This window comes from Pithys albifrons, chromosome 4 (genome assembly GCF_047495875.1).
Source record: "Pithys albifrons albifrons isolate INPA30051 chromosome 4, PitAlb_v1, whole genome shotgun sequence".
NCBI lineage: Eukaryota > Metazoa > Chordata > Aves > Passeriformes > Thamnophilidae > Pithys > Pithys albifrons.
Window position 1 is genome coordinate 64,763,445 of NC_092461.1, and position 15,108 is coordinate 64,778,552.

Consider the following 15,108-nt stretch of genomic DNA (forward strand, 5'->3'; position numbering starts at 1 on the left):
AAGAGCAAAGAGACCTGGGAGTATCTTGAGGTTTGTTAAGAGAGTTAGACTTTAAACTGTTAAACTAGACCTGAATGAAATGTAATCTGTAAGATGTTCTGAATGCTTTAAAAAAATCTCAATCTTAAATTGCCACCAAAACACTTCATTCTGATCATTTGTATTCTTTACCTGTATTTTGCATTTGGTACAACAATATGTATTGTGTCATGAGAAAAATATAACTTTAACACTGGTAGTGCGTTCCTTAATCATCAAATTTGACAACTTCTCCAAAGTGTGAGTCCAGAGTTAAAGTGCATAATGGAATTAGTAGGCAATAAAAGTTTGTGTGGGCTTTGTTAATTGTTCAGTGTAGCGTCTGAAGGTGATGAGAACTTCCGAAGGTACCTGGGGCATAGATAGGAGTACTTCAGGAAGTGGGGTTAGCTGCACTACGCTGCTTAAAATTTTGTGCACAGAGGCATTGTATTTGTGGAGACAATAAAACATACGTGCTGCTCTTCTCTTTGCTGTGAGTTAACAGACTTCAATAAGTCATGGAGATGACCTCCAACTTCCAAAGAGAAGGAACGCTGGAAATGAAGACACATTTCTGTTATCAGTCTGCTGTGGGTCGTAAGTTGAGCTGGTGTTATATTTTCCTCCAAAAGCCACGTAGCCTTGACACAGTGTTTAACAGTGTTAAGCTTATTGCTGCTGAGCTAAACATGTCTGAAGTGAACGATGACCCTCACGTCTTTGCAATAGCAAAATGTCTCCCTGATGTGATCCCAAAGACTTGGAGCATTAAGTTAATTTTCCCCTGGATTTCTGAGCTGCCTTCTTTTTACCCAGCAGAGAGCTTGTGAGGAATACAGCTTCTGACCGAATGACAGAACATGGAGGGTGAAATTAGATGCATTCAATTAGAAGATGACAAAAAGCCTATCTAAATATTTGTCAGAATGCTACTTACTGGGCATAGTGTCCAGGCAGGGAAGTGAAAGGTGGCCACTCTCAGGACTTAATAGTCTGGGGAGAAAAAATTGGGTAAATCATCCAGATTCTTTACAGGCTTGGAGGGGATAATTGAGGGTATCAAGTTGGCTGTTATGCTTCCAGGGCTGGTGATCTCTCTGATATAATCTCAGATTAGTTCTTTGCTTTTATTCACTTAATACAGAATTAACCATTACAAAGTTTTCTAAACCACATGTGTGAATAATGTTATTTGACCGGTAGAAGATGATTAATGCAGTGGTTTCCAGGAGGTATGGAACAAGGAGGGGCTCCACCTTCTCATCAGTATAAAAAACATGCCACAAAAAAACCAAACAAAACTCCAAGCCCATAAAACTCAAAGCAATGAAAAAGGCACAGCAGATGTTTTGACTGTTAGATTGTCAGGTTTGGACCAGAAGATTTACTGGTGTTTTAGAGGACAAAAGGATGTTCTCAGAAACCAAAATTTGAAATTAGTAGTCAGTTATACAGAAAGAGATTGAGATGTGCAGCATGGTTTGGCTACATCTGCTTACCTGTAAATTAAATTTGTAGCAACTTTTTAAAAGTAAGTGAGCAAATCTCTGGCTTCTAATTTCCTTCTCAAGAAGTTTAATTATAAAAATTAAACAAAAAAAGTAAGTACAGCATACCATTTTTTTTCATTTCTGTTACAGCAGTTCAGAGGAGAATGTGACTATGATAGGGTTAATCCAGCTACATAAAAATCCATGCTGTGTATGATAGTAGTAAAGCTTGTGATCCCTTGATCTTTGATTAGATCCAGGCTAGTAAATATCTTGTGTTTAATCAGAATGAGTTGTTCTGCATGTAGTATAAGTCACCTTCACAGATGGCATGTAGCAGCCGAGTTGTTCGTGAATATTTGTTTTAATCCTTTCCAGAACAAGCACTTTATGTTTCTTTGTTGTAAATCAGAGTTGAGCAACTAAAGACCAGCAGGGAGGAAAGGCATTTACTTGCAATCAGGAATAGGATGGTGTGAAAAGTTTTTAATTTTTTTAAAGAAAAATATAAATTAGTAGATTCTTAAAAAGTATTTTATCCTATTCTGTAAACATAACTAAAGCACCATGGCTGCTTTTTTAGACTGGGATGCAAATATTATTATCTAGAATTTCATCCTAAACTGTTCATTTGCATTTGTACCTTGGACTATAAACACAAAGAGACTAAGATTTATTATGGTTAACATTCAGCCTCTATTATTTTCCTATATCCTATAGATATTTAGTTATAATGGTAGCTATTCTGTGTGCTGGTAAACTGAAATTACTAAAACATTATCTGTAAGGCTAGTTGTTTTGTGTGGTATGTCAGCGTCCTATTTACCTAAATCTGTCATAATTGCCTTCCAATACATCTTCCAATACATCTTCCAATACATCTTCCTCTGACAATACATCTTCCAAATATTGAAAATGAGACAACTCTTTGCTGGAAGATTTTCTACTGAATGTCATTTTTCTGTGTTCATAACTTGATGGTAATAACTGGACGACCTGTAGTTAAATGCATCTCAATTTCTCTCACTTATTTTTCCTAATCACCACACAGAGCCTTCAGTGCTCGGAGGTGTGATTACATTTAACCTGCCATCGTCTCTGAAGAACTTTCTGTACAACATATTATATATTGCAAGAATTATATATGTAAATGGTGGGTCTAAGTGTAATATATAAATAGAGAATTGCTCTCATGCCAAAGTTAATTCCTGTGTTTTTTTCTGTTTTAACAGGAAGACTGGAGAGCCTCCACTAATAAATGGCTGGATTCCTTACCTTGGAAAAGCTTTGATTTTTAGAAAAGATGCTTTCAAATTCTTACTGGATCAGCAAAAGAAACTTGGAGATATTTTCACTGTACATATTGCTGGTGAGAAATATTTTAGTATATATCTTGATTTTTTTTTCTATCAGTGACGTTAAATACTAATTCAAATGTTTAGTTTAGAATCTTACTTAACCAAAATAATTTTTTTGTAGAATAGACCAATAAAAATCACTCATATTTACATATATTATAAACATAATAATTATCCATAGAATAACACTATCAACATGTGGATTTATATACATCTATAGGTGTGCATATTGACAGAATTTGTAGGTATGTAATGTACGAACACAGATTTTACTAGCACATTTAATTACATATTGGGATTTTTTTTCCTAAAGAAGGGAGAACTAACATCATCTTGACACTGCACAGAAAAATACCAGATTAAATTTAGAAAACACTTAAGGAAAAAAGTGCAGAATTTGTTCTCACACATTTTACAACTGGTTGACAGGAACACAAGGGAATGAATGACACATTGACTCAGTGATACAATTGGGACTGGAACACAGAAACTACCCATTGCCAGCCTCTTTCTCTGATCATGCTTACTGAAAATAACATACAATAAAGTATGATACAACCTTGCTGTTTTCTGTATTTTTAAATCTATTACTACACTAGATTGAATACAAACATTTGAGTGATTTTACATAGACACTTAGCAGTAGAAGAAATGCATAGGTTGAAACTGGAATCTTGAATGAAAGTTAAATATATAAATTTACACGTATGTATACACACACACACACACACACACATCTACTTTTTACGAAAATCAATTTAAAATCCAGTATTGTTCTCTGTTCAGAAGAAGGTAAGATCTTATTAGTGTAGGTGGATATAATCGCCTCTTTGCATGCTGATATCCTTGTTCAAACGATCAACTTTAGAGTTGAGCCTATCTCATTTTTAGTTACTCCTGTATTTTTAAGGGAGTTTCAAACAAAAATATTAAGGGTAAAATATAAAGATTGCTTTGTAATTCCATGGCAATCGTACTAGCTTTGTATTTCCATGTAAGTAATATTTTGTAGTAAAAATAATTTATTTCTTTCAATGTCAATTAATTTAATTACAAGCCATGTGTTTAATTAATACAATTTTTCTTCCTCTTAACAAATCTGTCCTTTTGTTCCTTTGGAAGAGCATTTTTATTCTATTAAATGTGTGATTTTTCTAATTCGTTCAGGATTTTGTCTTTGGAAACTGGTTATGCTCAGATTTTTTTTCCAACTTGAAAATGAGTTTGACACAGTACAACACCAACTTTTGTTGAAATACAGTCTTTTTTATTGTTAATGTGTATTTGCACTATAATACAATTTTGGCTTCTCACAAATACAGATTAATAACTGTAATTCAGATACTATCTTAGTACATTCATAAAACCAGATACAGACATACTTCATAATCCTAAATGTGTTTAATTGAATATTTATTTATCTTTTACCTCTTTATTATTTTATGGAAGACTATGTTTAGAAGTTTGTGTGTTTAAGCTATCTATGAGTGTAATTCAGTTTTAAAAACTTCTATTTTCATGATAAACCAAATTCCATTTCAGATAATCTCCCTGTGTTCAAGTGTTTTGAGCAAGCCTCCCTTGATAAAGACTGAGGTAAATGGAGTGAGTTCTGGATATCATTTCAGCATTCTGCAGGGAAATGTTTGATTTTGTGTGTTTATCAAAACAGAGATGCCACTTTAAGTTCTCTTTTTCCAGTATACAAATACTGACAGTCAAAGACTTCACTGAAGAGAAATAGTTTGTCATCTGCAAGTCAGGGAAGAAGCCGAAGCTAGTTAGTTCCTCCTCTCATGGTCTGATCCAAAGACATACAGGATTTCTGTATGTCTTACTGATTTGACAAAGATGATGTTTATACGTTAGGCAAACATAGCGTAGCCAGCTGTGTGTGGACTATCATTATTTTACCCCCCTGGTGGATGTCTAAAGGTCCTGTCAAAAAATTCTATCAATATATATTGTTCTAATTATTGGTTCTCAAACTAGTTCATTTGGAAAATGTGGAACGATGCTTGGAGTTTCTGGCGTTGCCCCGTACCGGTAATGCGATTTTGCTGATTGTACTTTCCCATGTGATGAGCAAATGATTGTCATCCCTAAAAGTCGCAAGGGACATGGATGTCATCTTAATAAAGAAATTAAAAAGCACATCTTTCTATGAGAAACAATGTAAATTCCTGACCTGTCGCAGAAAATAGTTCTCTAATTGGTTTTGTGTGGTGGTGCAGCAGAATCGTTTTCCCCAAACGTCATGCCAGCGCAGCACCACTGTACATCATTGTCAGCAGTTCAGCAGAATCTCCCTAATAAGAGAACGATTACGTAAATGTGATAGTCTTGGTAAAAAAAAAGAAAACAGAAAAGAAAAGAATAAGGAGGGGAAAGAGAGAAAGAGAAAGACTCTGTGGCACTGAGATGATCGTACTTCCCAAGCCTCTCTGTTTGCTAAGGGTCAGCTGCATAGGCAGACAGCTAGGTAAGAACTTAAAGAGCTTGAAATGATTTTGTCATTGTTTCTTGGGATTAAACTTTCGTCTCCTTTTCCCAAGAAGTCAGTAGGAGTGATACTGAACCTTGCATCACTTTCTCTTAAGGCTAACTCCACTTTAAATAAAATAATCTTCCTTGTTTTTACTAAGCACACTTGCCTTTTCAAATAGTGCTGCTAAGTCATTCTGTTCTTTAAAGCATGATACACCTACAATAACATATCACATTTTTCTCTCTTAGGCAAAAGGTAATTTACATTAACTTCATACCAAGCTGAAGCCTGCTGCAAGCATTACTGAAATAACATCCATCATTAGATGCTGTCTGAAATGCTTGTCTTTCATCATTAGCATTAAAAAGCTCCAGAATGCATTATTAGAGTAATTTCTTAACTATCATACAAATACTGGCTTCTGTGCTTAGATTTACCAAAGTTGACAATTTTCATATTTTCCACATCAGTCTTCTATGTCTAGGAGACTGTAGAAGCTAAATGGAGATAACCAGGCTATTTGCAGCATGGGTGTAATTCAGACTGAAGGACTGGATAGTGAAGTAGAAGTCTGTGTAGCCATTTAAAAAGAAAAAAATCAGAGGGATTTTTACAGAAACAAGGATACATCTCTCATTTTGACTTGTTTCTACTGTACTAAATAAAATAGTTCACTGACTTAAACTATTGGGAATTGGAGTGTGACATTTCTGTATGTGCATGTCTACTTAGTTTTTGGTGTTGAAGGGAAACTAGCGAAAAAAGGCTGAGTCTCCAGTTGTTTCTTTATAAATACCTTCAATATATAAGGCATCCTGATTTGTGGAGCTTATGATATGCCTCCATTTTTGGCTGATATGACAGTTACCAGTTCCGGTACTCCAATGGAAATTCATTAATATCAAAATTTTGATTTGGAAAAGGTTACCTTTTAGAGATAGTCTTAGTATTAGATGCAATGGAAAGAACATGGAAGGAGAAAGGGAAGATTCATTTTAAAATACCAAATAATAACTGGAAAATTTAGGAAAGATTTGAGTTTCTTGGTTTCTGACAGCACCAGGGACAATCAGTGGGAAGAAACCTCACTGGGGACAACCACAGGATTTAAAAAGGAAGATTAAGGGCCATATTGACTCTTAAAAAAAATAACATCATAAGCTGAGGTGAGAAAGTTTGTTCTACTTCAGATGTTTGCTGTTCAGGGTAGAGGAGGTGTTGGGGCACAGTTTTGTAATTAGCAATCTGTTCCTCTATGGAGGAGACTGGGCTAAACAGTGTAGCCATGTAGTGCATCTCTGTGCAAGGATGACAGTAATTGTTAAAGGTTTCCATACCCACTCTCACAACAACTTTCTGTCATTAATTAGCCCTAGATTTTAGTATTTTTCTGATTAGGAGATCTTAAATGAGATTCTTGATGACATACATAAACAAGCTGCCTTTGTTATAGAGGGGTTCCACTTTCTGACTACCTAGACCTAGACCTTTACTAAATGCAGCAACTAGAAATATTTTCATTTATGTGTTTATATATGTTGTTGACTTCCAGTGATGTAGTCTGGAGCCTGAATTGATTCTACAAAATGAATTATATTTTGGTACATACTTACTTTTTGCTACCAGGAACCTGATGAGAATAATAAAATCAGGGTCTGTAATATTCTGTTTCTCAGGGATTTTTTTTTCAAAGTATGTGCCAGTGTTGAGTGAGTTTTGATTTAAAATTATTGATAAAATAGTTTGTCTGAAAACTCGTTTGCTGAAAATCATTTTCTTACTTAAAAATGATAAGAATTGATGTGCGTTTCCTAAGTGTCTGATTAAAGATCACAAAGAAACTCATATTTTGCATCAGAAATAAGCAGATGGTGGACAGATGGTTTAAATTAATATTAATTAAAAATCTTAACTTAAATTGTTTACCCTGTAAATGCAAAGTTAAGAAGCCAGCTTTCATCTTTAGGGTTAATGACACTCCAAATCTATTTATTAAAAATTGTTCCAACGGACATTCTCTCCGAGCCTTGATCACAAAGATGGTAGCCTCAATAAAGAGCATGAAAGTGGGTAAAATCTGGAAAGAGAGAGCGATTCAGGAGGCTTAACAATGATCCTGCAGAGTTCGAGACAAAATACTCTTTTCAGCCTCTGTGGTCTAGAATAGAGGAAATGGTCCAAAAAAAGGAAACTCAGAATTCAGAATCTCTATTTCATGCCTGCTTCTCAATATATTTATTCTTTAAAATTAAATTTACATCTGTGGTTGATTATGTTACAGTAAAGCAACATCTGTCAGTATCTTAAAACTCTTCACACACTGTTGGCAAAAAAAAAGGGGGTCAAATTCTGTGTGTTTCTCCCTTACATTTCCTTACTGGTTCGCTGGGATTGCAGTTGATGTGTCTGGGAAGGAAATTATGGCAGCTGGTAATTGTAGAGGAAGTCCAGAGTATACCCAGATACCACAGAGCACAGTGTGTGTATATAAGTCAGAATATGGAATAACTATGATAATTCATGTATCACTATATGGTAACCATGGATACTTGTTGACATTTTTAGTGGTAGTGACTAGTTTATCTCTGGACATCTGTCACAGAGCCAAATTTGGTCCTCAGTTAAGCATGTAGCATTTCCATTAAAATCAAAGGAGATTTGTCCCTTTGGTGAGACAGAATTAGGCTGTAAGTGCTGGAAGCTTTGCTATTTTCTTGATTTTGTAACTGGGATATTTCACAGAGGATGTGTACATTTTAATAGATACCCTTTTTCCCTAATGCACCTCTTTGTTCAAGGTAAGAATCAGGAACTCTAAATTTAGAATCATGTATAATGATCTAAGATTTAATTGACCTTTGAAAGCATTAACATTTTGATTCATGGTAGTTCACCCAAATGCTTTTCTTTAGCAGTTGACTTGAATTTCAGGGAGTAATTGCAGGATTTTTCTGGCAGGGGCAGTTTGAAAAAGCATCAAACTTGATGCAATCCTGTCCCTCTATACAAGCAGCTGAAGGTATCACTGTGTCACCTAATTAAGTATGCTGGGAAGGGTAGGAAGTTCTTGGTGTATTCTGACACAATAGTTGGTAGCATAAGGACAGTGTGTACCCTGAGGGGGCACCCATGGTAAAAAGGGTAGCTGTGACTTCAAATTCACATCCCAAGGTAGTCATGTTAAGGATACTAAGCACATTCTTAACAAAAAGTTAGCAAAACCTCAGAGAAAAAAAAATAGATGAGAGAAGTTTTAAATATTGGGAGTTTGCAGTGTGCAGTTAAAGCCATAACCAACAGATTTTGAGTTCCTGTGTCATCTACTTAGAAAAAAGCTCCCTTGGTGACATGTTTTCCCCTCCAGCCCCCGTCATCCCCTTTCCTCTATACAGGTGAAATGTGTGTGTTTCTCACTTTCTGCTGGTAAAAAAATACGATTTTCAAATGTTGCTATGACTCCACACTATTTTCATTAATTAGACCAGAATAGTAAATTATTCCTTTCAGAGCACTACTACCATTGAGGAGATCACACTTGACTGTTGGCACAAACAGTAGATCAGTCTATGTGGAAATAGGTTCACACTGATTTTAGAAGAGCTTTCAAAGTGTACACAGGTGGAATCTGCAACCTGACAAAGAGAATCTAAATAGAAGTTGTTACATTTTTTTCTTTGCAGGTTTATTCACATATCTTTGCTTTGGTGGGTTTTTTCTGTATTCTTTTATCACAGACTTTAGCTTACCAGTTATTGCTTCTGAAAGCATCAGCAGATTACAAAAGTGCATGTGACTTTTATTTTTTCCTTTTCTTCTATTCAGGTAGATATATTACCTTTATCATGGACCCATTTCAATATGTCTATGTCATCCGAAATAGCAAGCAACTTGAATTTCATGAATTTGCCAATAAAATGGCTTCCAAAACTTTTGACTACCCAGCCTTGTCAAAAGGAAAATTCCCTGATCTCAAGGAAAACCTGCACAGAATCTACCAGTATCTACAAGGCAAACCTTTGGATATCATTTCTGACCACATGATGAAAAATCTCCAGGATATATTTGAATGGAAATGCTCACAAGCAACAGATTGGGAAACAGAAAAAATGTACAAATTTTGCTGCTCTGTAATGTTTGAAGCCAGTTTTGTAACACTATATGGAAGAGTTCCTGCTGCAGATGGCCACAAAGTTATTAGTGAAATCAGAGACAAATTTATCAAGTTTGATGCCAGCTTTCCCTATTTAGCTGCAAACATACCAATTGAGTTGCTAGGAGCTACCAAGAAGGTTCGGAAGGAGCTTATACATCATTTTTTACTTCAGAACATGACAAAATGGCTGGGAGGGTCAAAAGTGGTCCAAGCCAGACAAGATATATTTGAGAAATATGAGCTGCTTGGAGATTATGACAAAGCAGGTAGGAAACTTATGAATGATTGCTTGTCTAAAATAAAATAATTTACTATAGACCTTTGAAATAAAAAGGCAAAATGGCGACCTTGAAATTTTTTTATGTTCTTTCTAATTGGCTAATGATAAAATGTTTTACTCTGAAACAACCCTCTATGATAATTGATTTTTTTTTTGTGCTGAGGTGGTAAAACAAGATACTTAATGGTGATAATGAGAAAGATTATAACTGAGCTGCGTTTCCTCCCCTTATCCCCCCACCCCCCCGACATTACATTTCAAACTATTCTCATTAAGCAGAAAATTAGACTTCAGAAGCCTATTGGTCCTCATTAGCATTCACTGATCCTTGGCTGGGTCTGTGTCCTAACATCTTTTAATTAGCACACTGCAAATCTAATCAGTGTAATAAACGCTATTAATCTTCCTTTTCACTTATTTTCTCCCAGCACATCATTTTGCCTTCCTGTGGGCCTCTGTGGGAAACACGATTCCAGCTACATTCTGGGCCATGTATTATCTTCTGCGGCACCCAGAAGCTCTTGCAGCGGTGCGTAACGAGATTGACCATTTGCTGCAGTCAACAGGTCAAAAGAGAGGGCCCACATATAACATCCACCTCACCAGAGAACAATTGGACAACCTGGTCTACCTAGGTAATTTATTTTTATCTGTTAGGAAGAGAAGAGGGGCTCTCCCGGAAAACTCGGTTTATCACTCATTTCTGTTTACTGAGAAGGTGGAGGACACAGCTGCCTAATTGACATAATAACAGCCATTTACATCAATTATAAATTATGTAGTTTATAGCTGTAGATACTCTCATTGCATGTAAACATTAAAGCCTAGGTAATTAACTATGCAAGGTATGCAAAAGGCTAAATCGAAGCTTTGCAATTATTTGAAAAAAAGTTGATGCCTATTAAGTTGTTTGATTCTAAGCATCTGCCGAAGTGTTAATGCATTTCAAATACTTCTGTATGGTACTGCCAAGAAAGACCCTTTTCTGAAATTAAAGTGGGATGGCGTATTTAAACTGAAAATATATTTTTTTCCACAAGCAGGTTCATTCTTTCTCTCTTTAACTAAACAAAAAAGACTTCTAAAGCAGACTTCTGTTGGGCAATGCCTACAAATGAAATACAAGAAGATAACAATTTACACAGTACAAATGGTGTTTTCAGTACTGAAAAAGTACCTTTATTCAAAATAAGGATCTTTAGGGGAGCTGCACATCTTCCGGTTCTGGATCAGGGGTTCAGAGGGAGACGCTTGCCAGTGGCCATTGAAAGTTGTTTGGTGCAGGAGCTGTGTAGGCCTTCATAACATCAGCTGTTGCTTTCACTTCATTTGCTAGTGCACAGACACTGGCAAGAGAAATGGCGAACTTAGCCCAAGAGAGGAGCTAGGGTAAGTATCCGAAGGTCTCCACAGATAGTGTTAGCAGGATAGACCACATCTGAACAGAATTTTAAAGGTTCAATAATCCTCTCTTTTTAAATATCAAAAAAGGTCCCCTGTTCAAAATGAGCTCATGTCTATAGGTCTTGGTAGCACATGCCCATTATGTCTTGCTCTAGGTCATGACCTGAAGTGACATTCCACTCTTAAAGCTGTGTCAAGGGACAGTGGTGGAGTATTGCAGCCTCTGTGCCCAGTTTGGATCTAAGTAATAGCTGCCATTCTCCAGGACCATCTAATGTGGCATGTCCTCAAGAATCTGTGTTCAAACTTGTTTTGCTTTTCATATAAAATTGAGTTTTATCCAGTTCCTTTATGTTAGAGCATTAATATTAATCTTATATAGCATGAGTCTACTAAGTTAGCTTCATCTAGAGTCATGGTTGTTTTGATGCAGATTTATTTCTAACCAATGGAGAATGCTTTTTAAATAAAGTAGATTTTGGATGACAAAGACAGTTCTGATGAATAACATGACATTCTAAGCATTTAATGTACTTTTACAGAACACAAGTAAATCTGCTTCACATCAGAGCTAGCATACACCAAAAAATAAGCTACCAACCATCAAGAAGATCAAATGAGAATTTAGTTTGTATTTGGAGACTGAGATGGGAATGGCAAAGGAAAAAAGGGGGCAAAAAGGCTCCCCAGAAGTGTAGGAATCAGGAAAATAAAACCATATAATTCACTAAACCCATCTGGTGCAAAACGGCATGAACAGTTTAAAACATTAACTCTGTCATTCCTCTGCTTCTCCTCGAAATCTTGAAGTACCTTGGTAGCATTTGATTTATGTGTTGAGAGGGAAGTACCACATCCTGCTTTGTAGTGTTCTTGTAACACTTTTGTTAAATTTTATAATCATGTTAAACATAATGTGATATGAACAGAAGCTCGATTTCAATTCTTCTGGCACTTAAGTCATAAAGGGCTGGATACAGTCCTATAAAATAATAATATAGGAAAAAAATCTGTACCATAAGAGAATTAAAGTCATGCTTCAGTGGAAAGGGGAAAGGGATGTCTTGTTAAATGTGTAGGCGGGACAAAGGTCCTAAATTGCATTGCTTGTGCACCAACAATCCCCCCACCTTTGCAGGAAGACTGGGGCCACTGACCCCAATCCTCCAAGGCTGAGCTTTTTGTCTTCCTTCTCTCCCTGTGGCAACCTGGGGTGTAGGAAACTGAGATTTGTGTGGCTGCTCTTAAGTAAGACAGACCAGGTGGGATTCTTGCATGTTCATCACCTTGTCATCTCATTCTCCTGTTTTAAGTGTTCTGATTCTCTGTTCTCTTTTTGGTCTACTGTAACAAGAGCCTTTTTTTTTGATTCCTCATTCTATGGAGAACAAGCATGAATTGCTAAAAGTCTTTTTCAGGAATAGTGTTGTTATTATGGTCAGATTATTTGGGTCTAGGGAACAACGTGACCTGATTTATTCCTACATTCAATCACAGATACATGATTTTTTTATTTAAAAAAAAAACAAAACCAAAAACCAAACCACTTTCAACCCAAAACAAAACTAGCAAATTTTGGCCCTGATTATCTTTGTCTGATGGTATTTCTGGGGAAGCACACCTTGTATTGTGTACATAAGACAATACAGTCCCAAAACCCAAACATGTGTATTTGTGTGCGCACAGTAACATACATTATTAGTCATTATGGCTCACAACAGAGCTGTAACACAGCAAAGGACACAATAGAATGGTCTGTGAGTTAAAATGGTTATAATGGAAATGCCAGGGATAAAGCAGAGATATACTTAGTGCATGTTTAATGCTAGGCATGTTTAGTCAGTTCGTTTGTTTAATATTAGTCCATTCATTTATATGGTGAAGTGTTCTTGCCCCAGGTCATTGCTGAATCCCAGATATTTCCTGCGAAAAAAGCACAGCTTGAAAAATTGTTTTGTACATGAGAAGGGATAGAAATCCAAAGGCAGCTAATACAGAGTGCATATTCTTAACACAAATGCTAAGCATTAAAGTCCTTGGTTGGATTGAAATAAATAAATATATTTTCCTGGAATGGGCTGGGCAGTACCATTTAGTTCTTAGTAAGATGCAAATGTACTTGTTTCAGATTATCGTTTGTGTTGGCACACCATGATGCCTGTGGGTAAATGACCCCCCCAAATATTTGCATACTTAATAGCTATTTTTCTACAATACACTCTAATAATTATGGCACTGCTATGTGTTAGTATAAAATTAACAATCCATTATTGCACAATAAGTTTTATAAAACATTTACAGATAGAGATCATGTTTAATTAAAATTAACTTGCCTACGAAAGCCAAATGCACTTATGATTCGCAATGACCTTTTATTACCTGCAGTCCCTTGTTTTGGCTGGATGATTGACAGCTTGCTGTTTGGCTACCATGTTGTATTTCAGCTGACAAGACTTTTCATTTTAACTCAATTTGCCTGCCTATCACAAGCTGGTGGCAGGCCAGGCTCAAGTCACCCAGCTTTGCCTCAGCAGCTTGCTCTATTTCTCATTAGTACGCATTTATTCAGTGGAAATTGGAAGACAAATGCTTGAAGGCATGTGAACTAAGTATAGCAAATTAGGGTTTAAAGACTGAATATTTATAAGTATATTGAAACAGCTTTTTTAAAAAAAAAGTCTAGAATGAATTGGAAGCTGAGTGCTAGCTTTAGTATAAGAGAAACGAAGAGAGATGTGGGAGGATTCTAAGAATAACAATACTATGAGAGATAACTCTCTTTTTTTTTCCTCTCTCTCTCTCTAGAAAATATGTAAAATCTCTCTGACAACACCTTATCAAACAACAGCCTGGCTTCTTTATGTAGCACTCACACAGTGAAGTTTAGCATCTCATGTGTGTAAGAAGGGGGGAAAAAAATGAGGGTCATGTTCATTTGCTGCTTGGTTATCCCTTGGTATGCTTTAAATTGCCTTGTTTGTTCGGCACAAGCACAGAAACAGATGTTACTCTACCATGCTGGATAATTTACTGTACCTCACGGTGCAGAATGGAAGGCCTCCCAAGCTACCCAGCTGGTCTGTCAGTGGCGATGGCTGGTGTCTGCTGAACTATGACAACTGCAAGTAAAGGCTGCAGTTTTATTGTGCAGTTGTCATTCCTCTCAATGTATAGCTCCAGAATTTGTGGAAAGCTGACTGTCTATTTTTTTAATGTCAGCCTGCAAAGCCATATAAGCTCCATTCTCCTTTGTTGATCATAATGTGACTCATTACTTTTGTCATCTAATGATTATCGGCATGATCGCTCAGAGCAAGAGCCAAGCTCGCCTTCCACACATAACTGGTACTGGAAGGTAAAACAGATTTGTCATTTACGATCTGACCGCTAAGCCACACTTTGTGCTCCATTATTGTGATTAACTTCTGCATAAGATATGCTGCCCAATTGTCATTTGGGATCCAGCAGCAGGCAGGGACTGCTGTGCTTTCTGAGAGAATGTCCACCGATAGGATGTGACCGCATCACTTGGGCGGTTAAACATAAACCTGCTACTTCGCAGCAACATTTTAATAATTATTTCTCTCTTTTTTCTCTCCTTCCCTCTCCCTCATTTCATTTCTGCTGTTACTACGTATGTCACCACCATTCCCAAAGGGTGGACCAGCATGAGGTTACCAGCTTCGTTTTCTGCAGGTTGAAGGCAGTCTGGAGCGGCAACTGGACCCTTTCTTTGTACCGCGTAAAGTTTTGTTGCCAGAGCGCTGCCAGTTGAAATCTATCGTGTCAGGTGCCTTGTGGCTATCCGCAGTAGAGGCCATCTTCTGGAACCAGGGTTCTTTCCTGGCTTCGTCACCAACAAGCCGATTTGACTCTGCCTGATTATAGTAACGAAGGCAGTCCAAAAGAATATG

At 36.6% G+C, this 15,108-nt stretch overlaps 1 protein-coding gene across 2 annotated transcripts in view; it reads left to right on the plus strand.

Moving 5' to 3' along the window:
• Positions 1-15,108, plus strand: part of CYP7B1 (cytochrome P450 family 7 subfamily B member 1) — a 125,693-nt gene that overhangs the window by 101,704 nt on the left and 8,881 nt on the right. The window contains exons 1-4 of one of the 2 annotated variants that reach the window (XM_071554448.1): positions 2,801-2,880; positions 4,412-4,465; positions 9,180-9,776; positions 10,219-10,425. In XM_071554448.1, the coding sequence (XP_071410549.1) occupies positions 9,200-9,776; positions 10,219-10,425 (784 nt within the window). In that variant the 5' untranslated portion in view covers positions 2,801-2,880; positions 4,412-4,465; positions 9,180-9,199. Of the gene's footprint in view, positions 1-2,743; positions 2,881-4,411; positions 4,466-9,179; positions 9,777-10,218; positions 10,426-15,108 lie in introns of those variants that run through there. The other variant, XM_071554447.1, reaches the window with a different exon arrangement.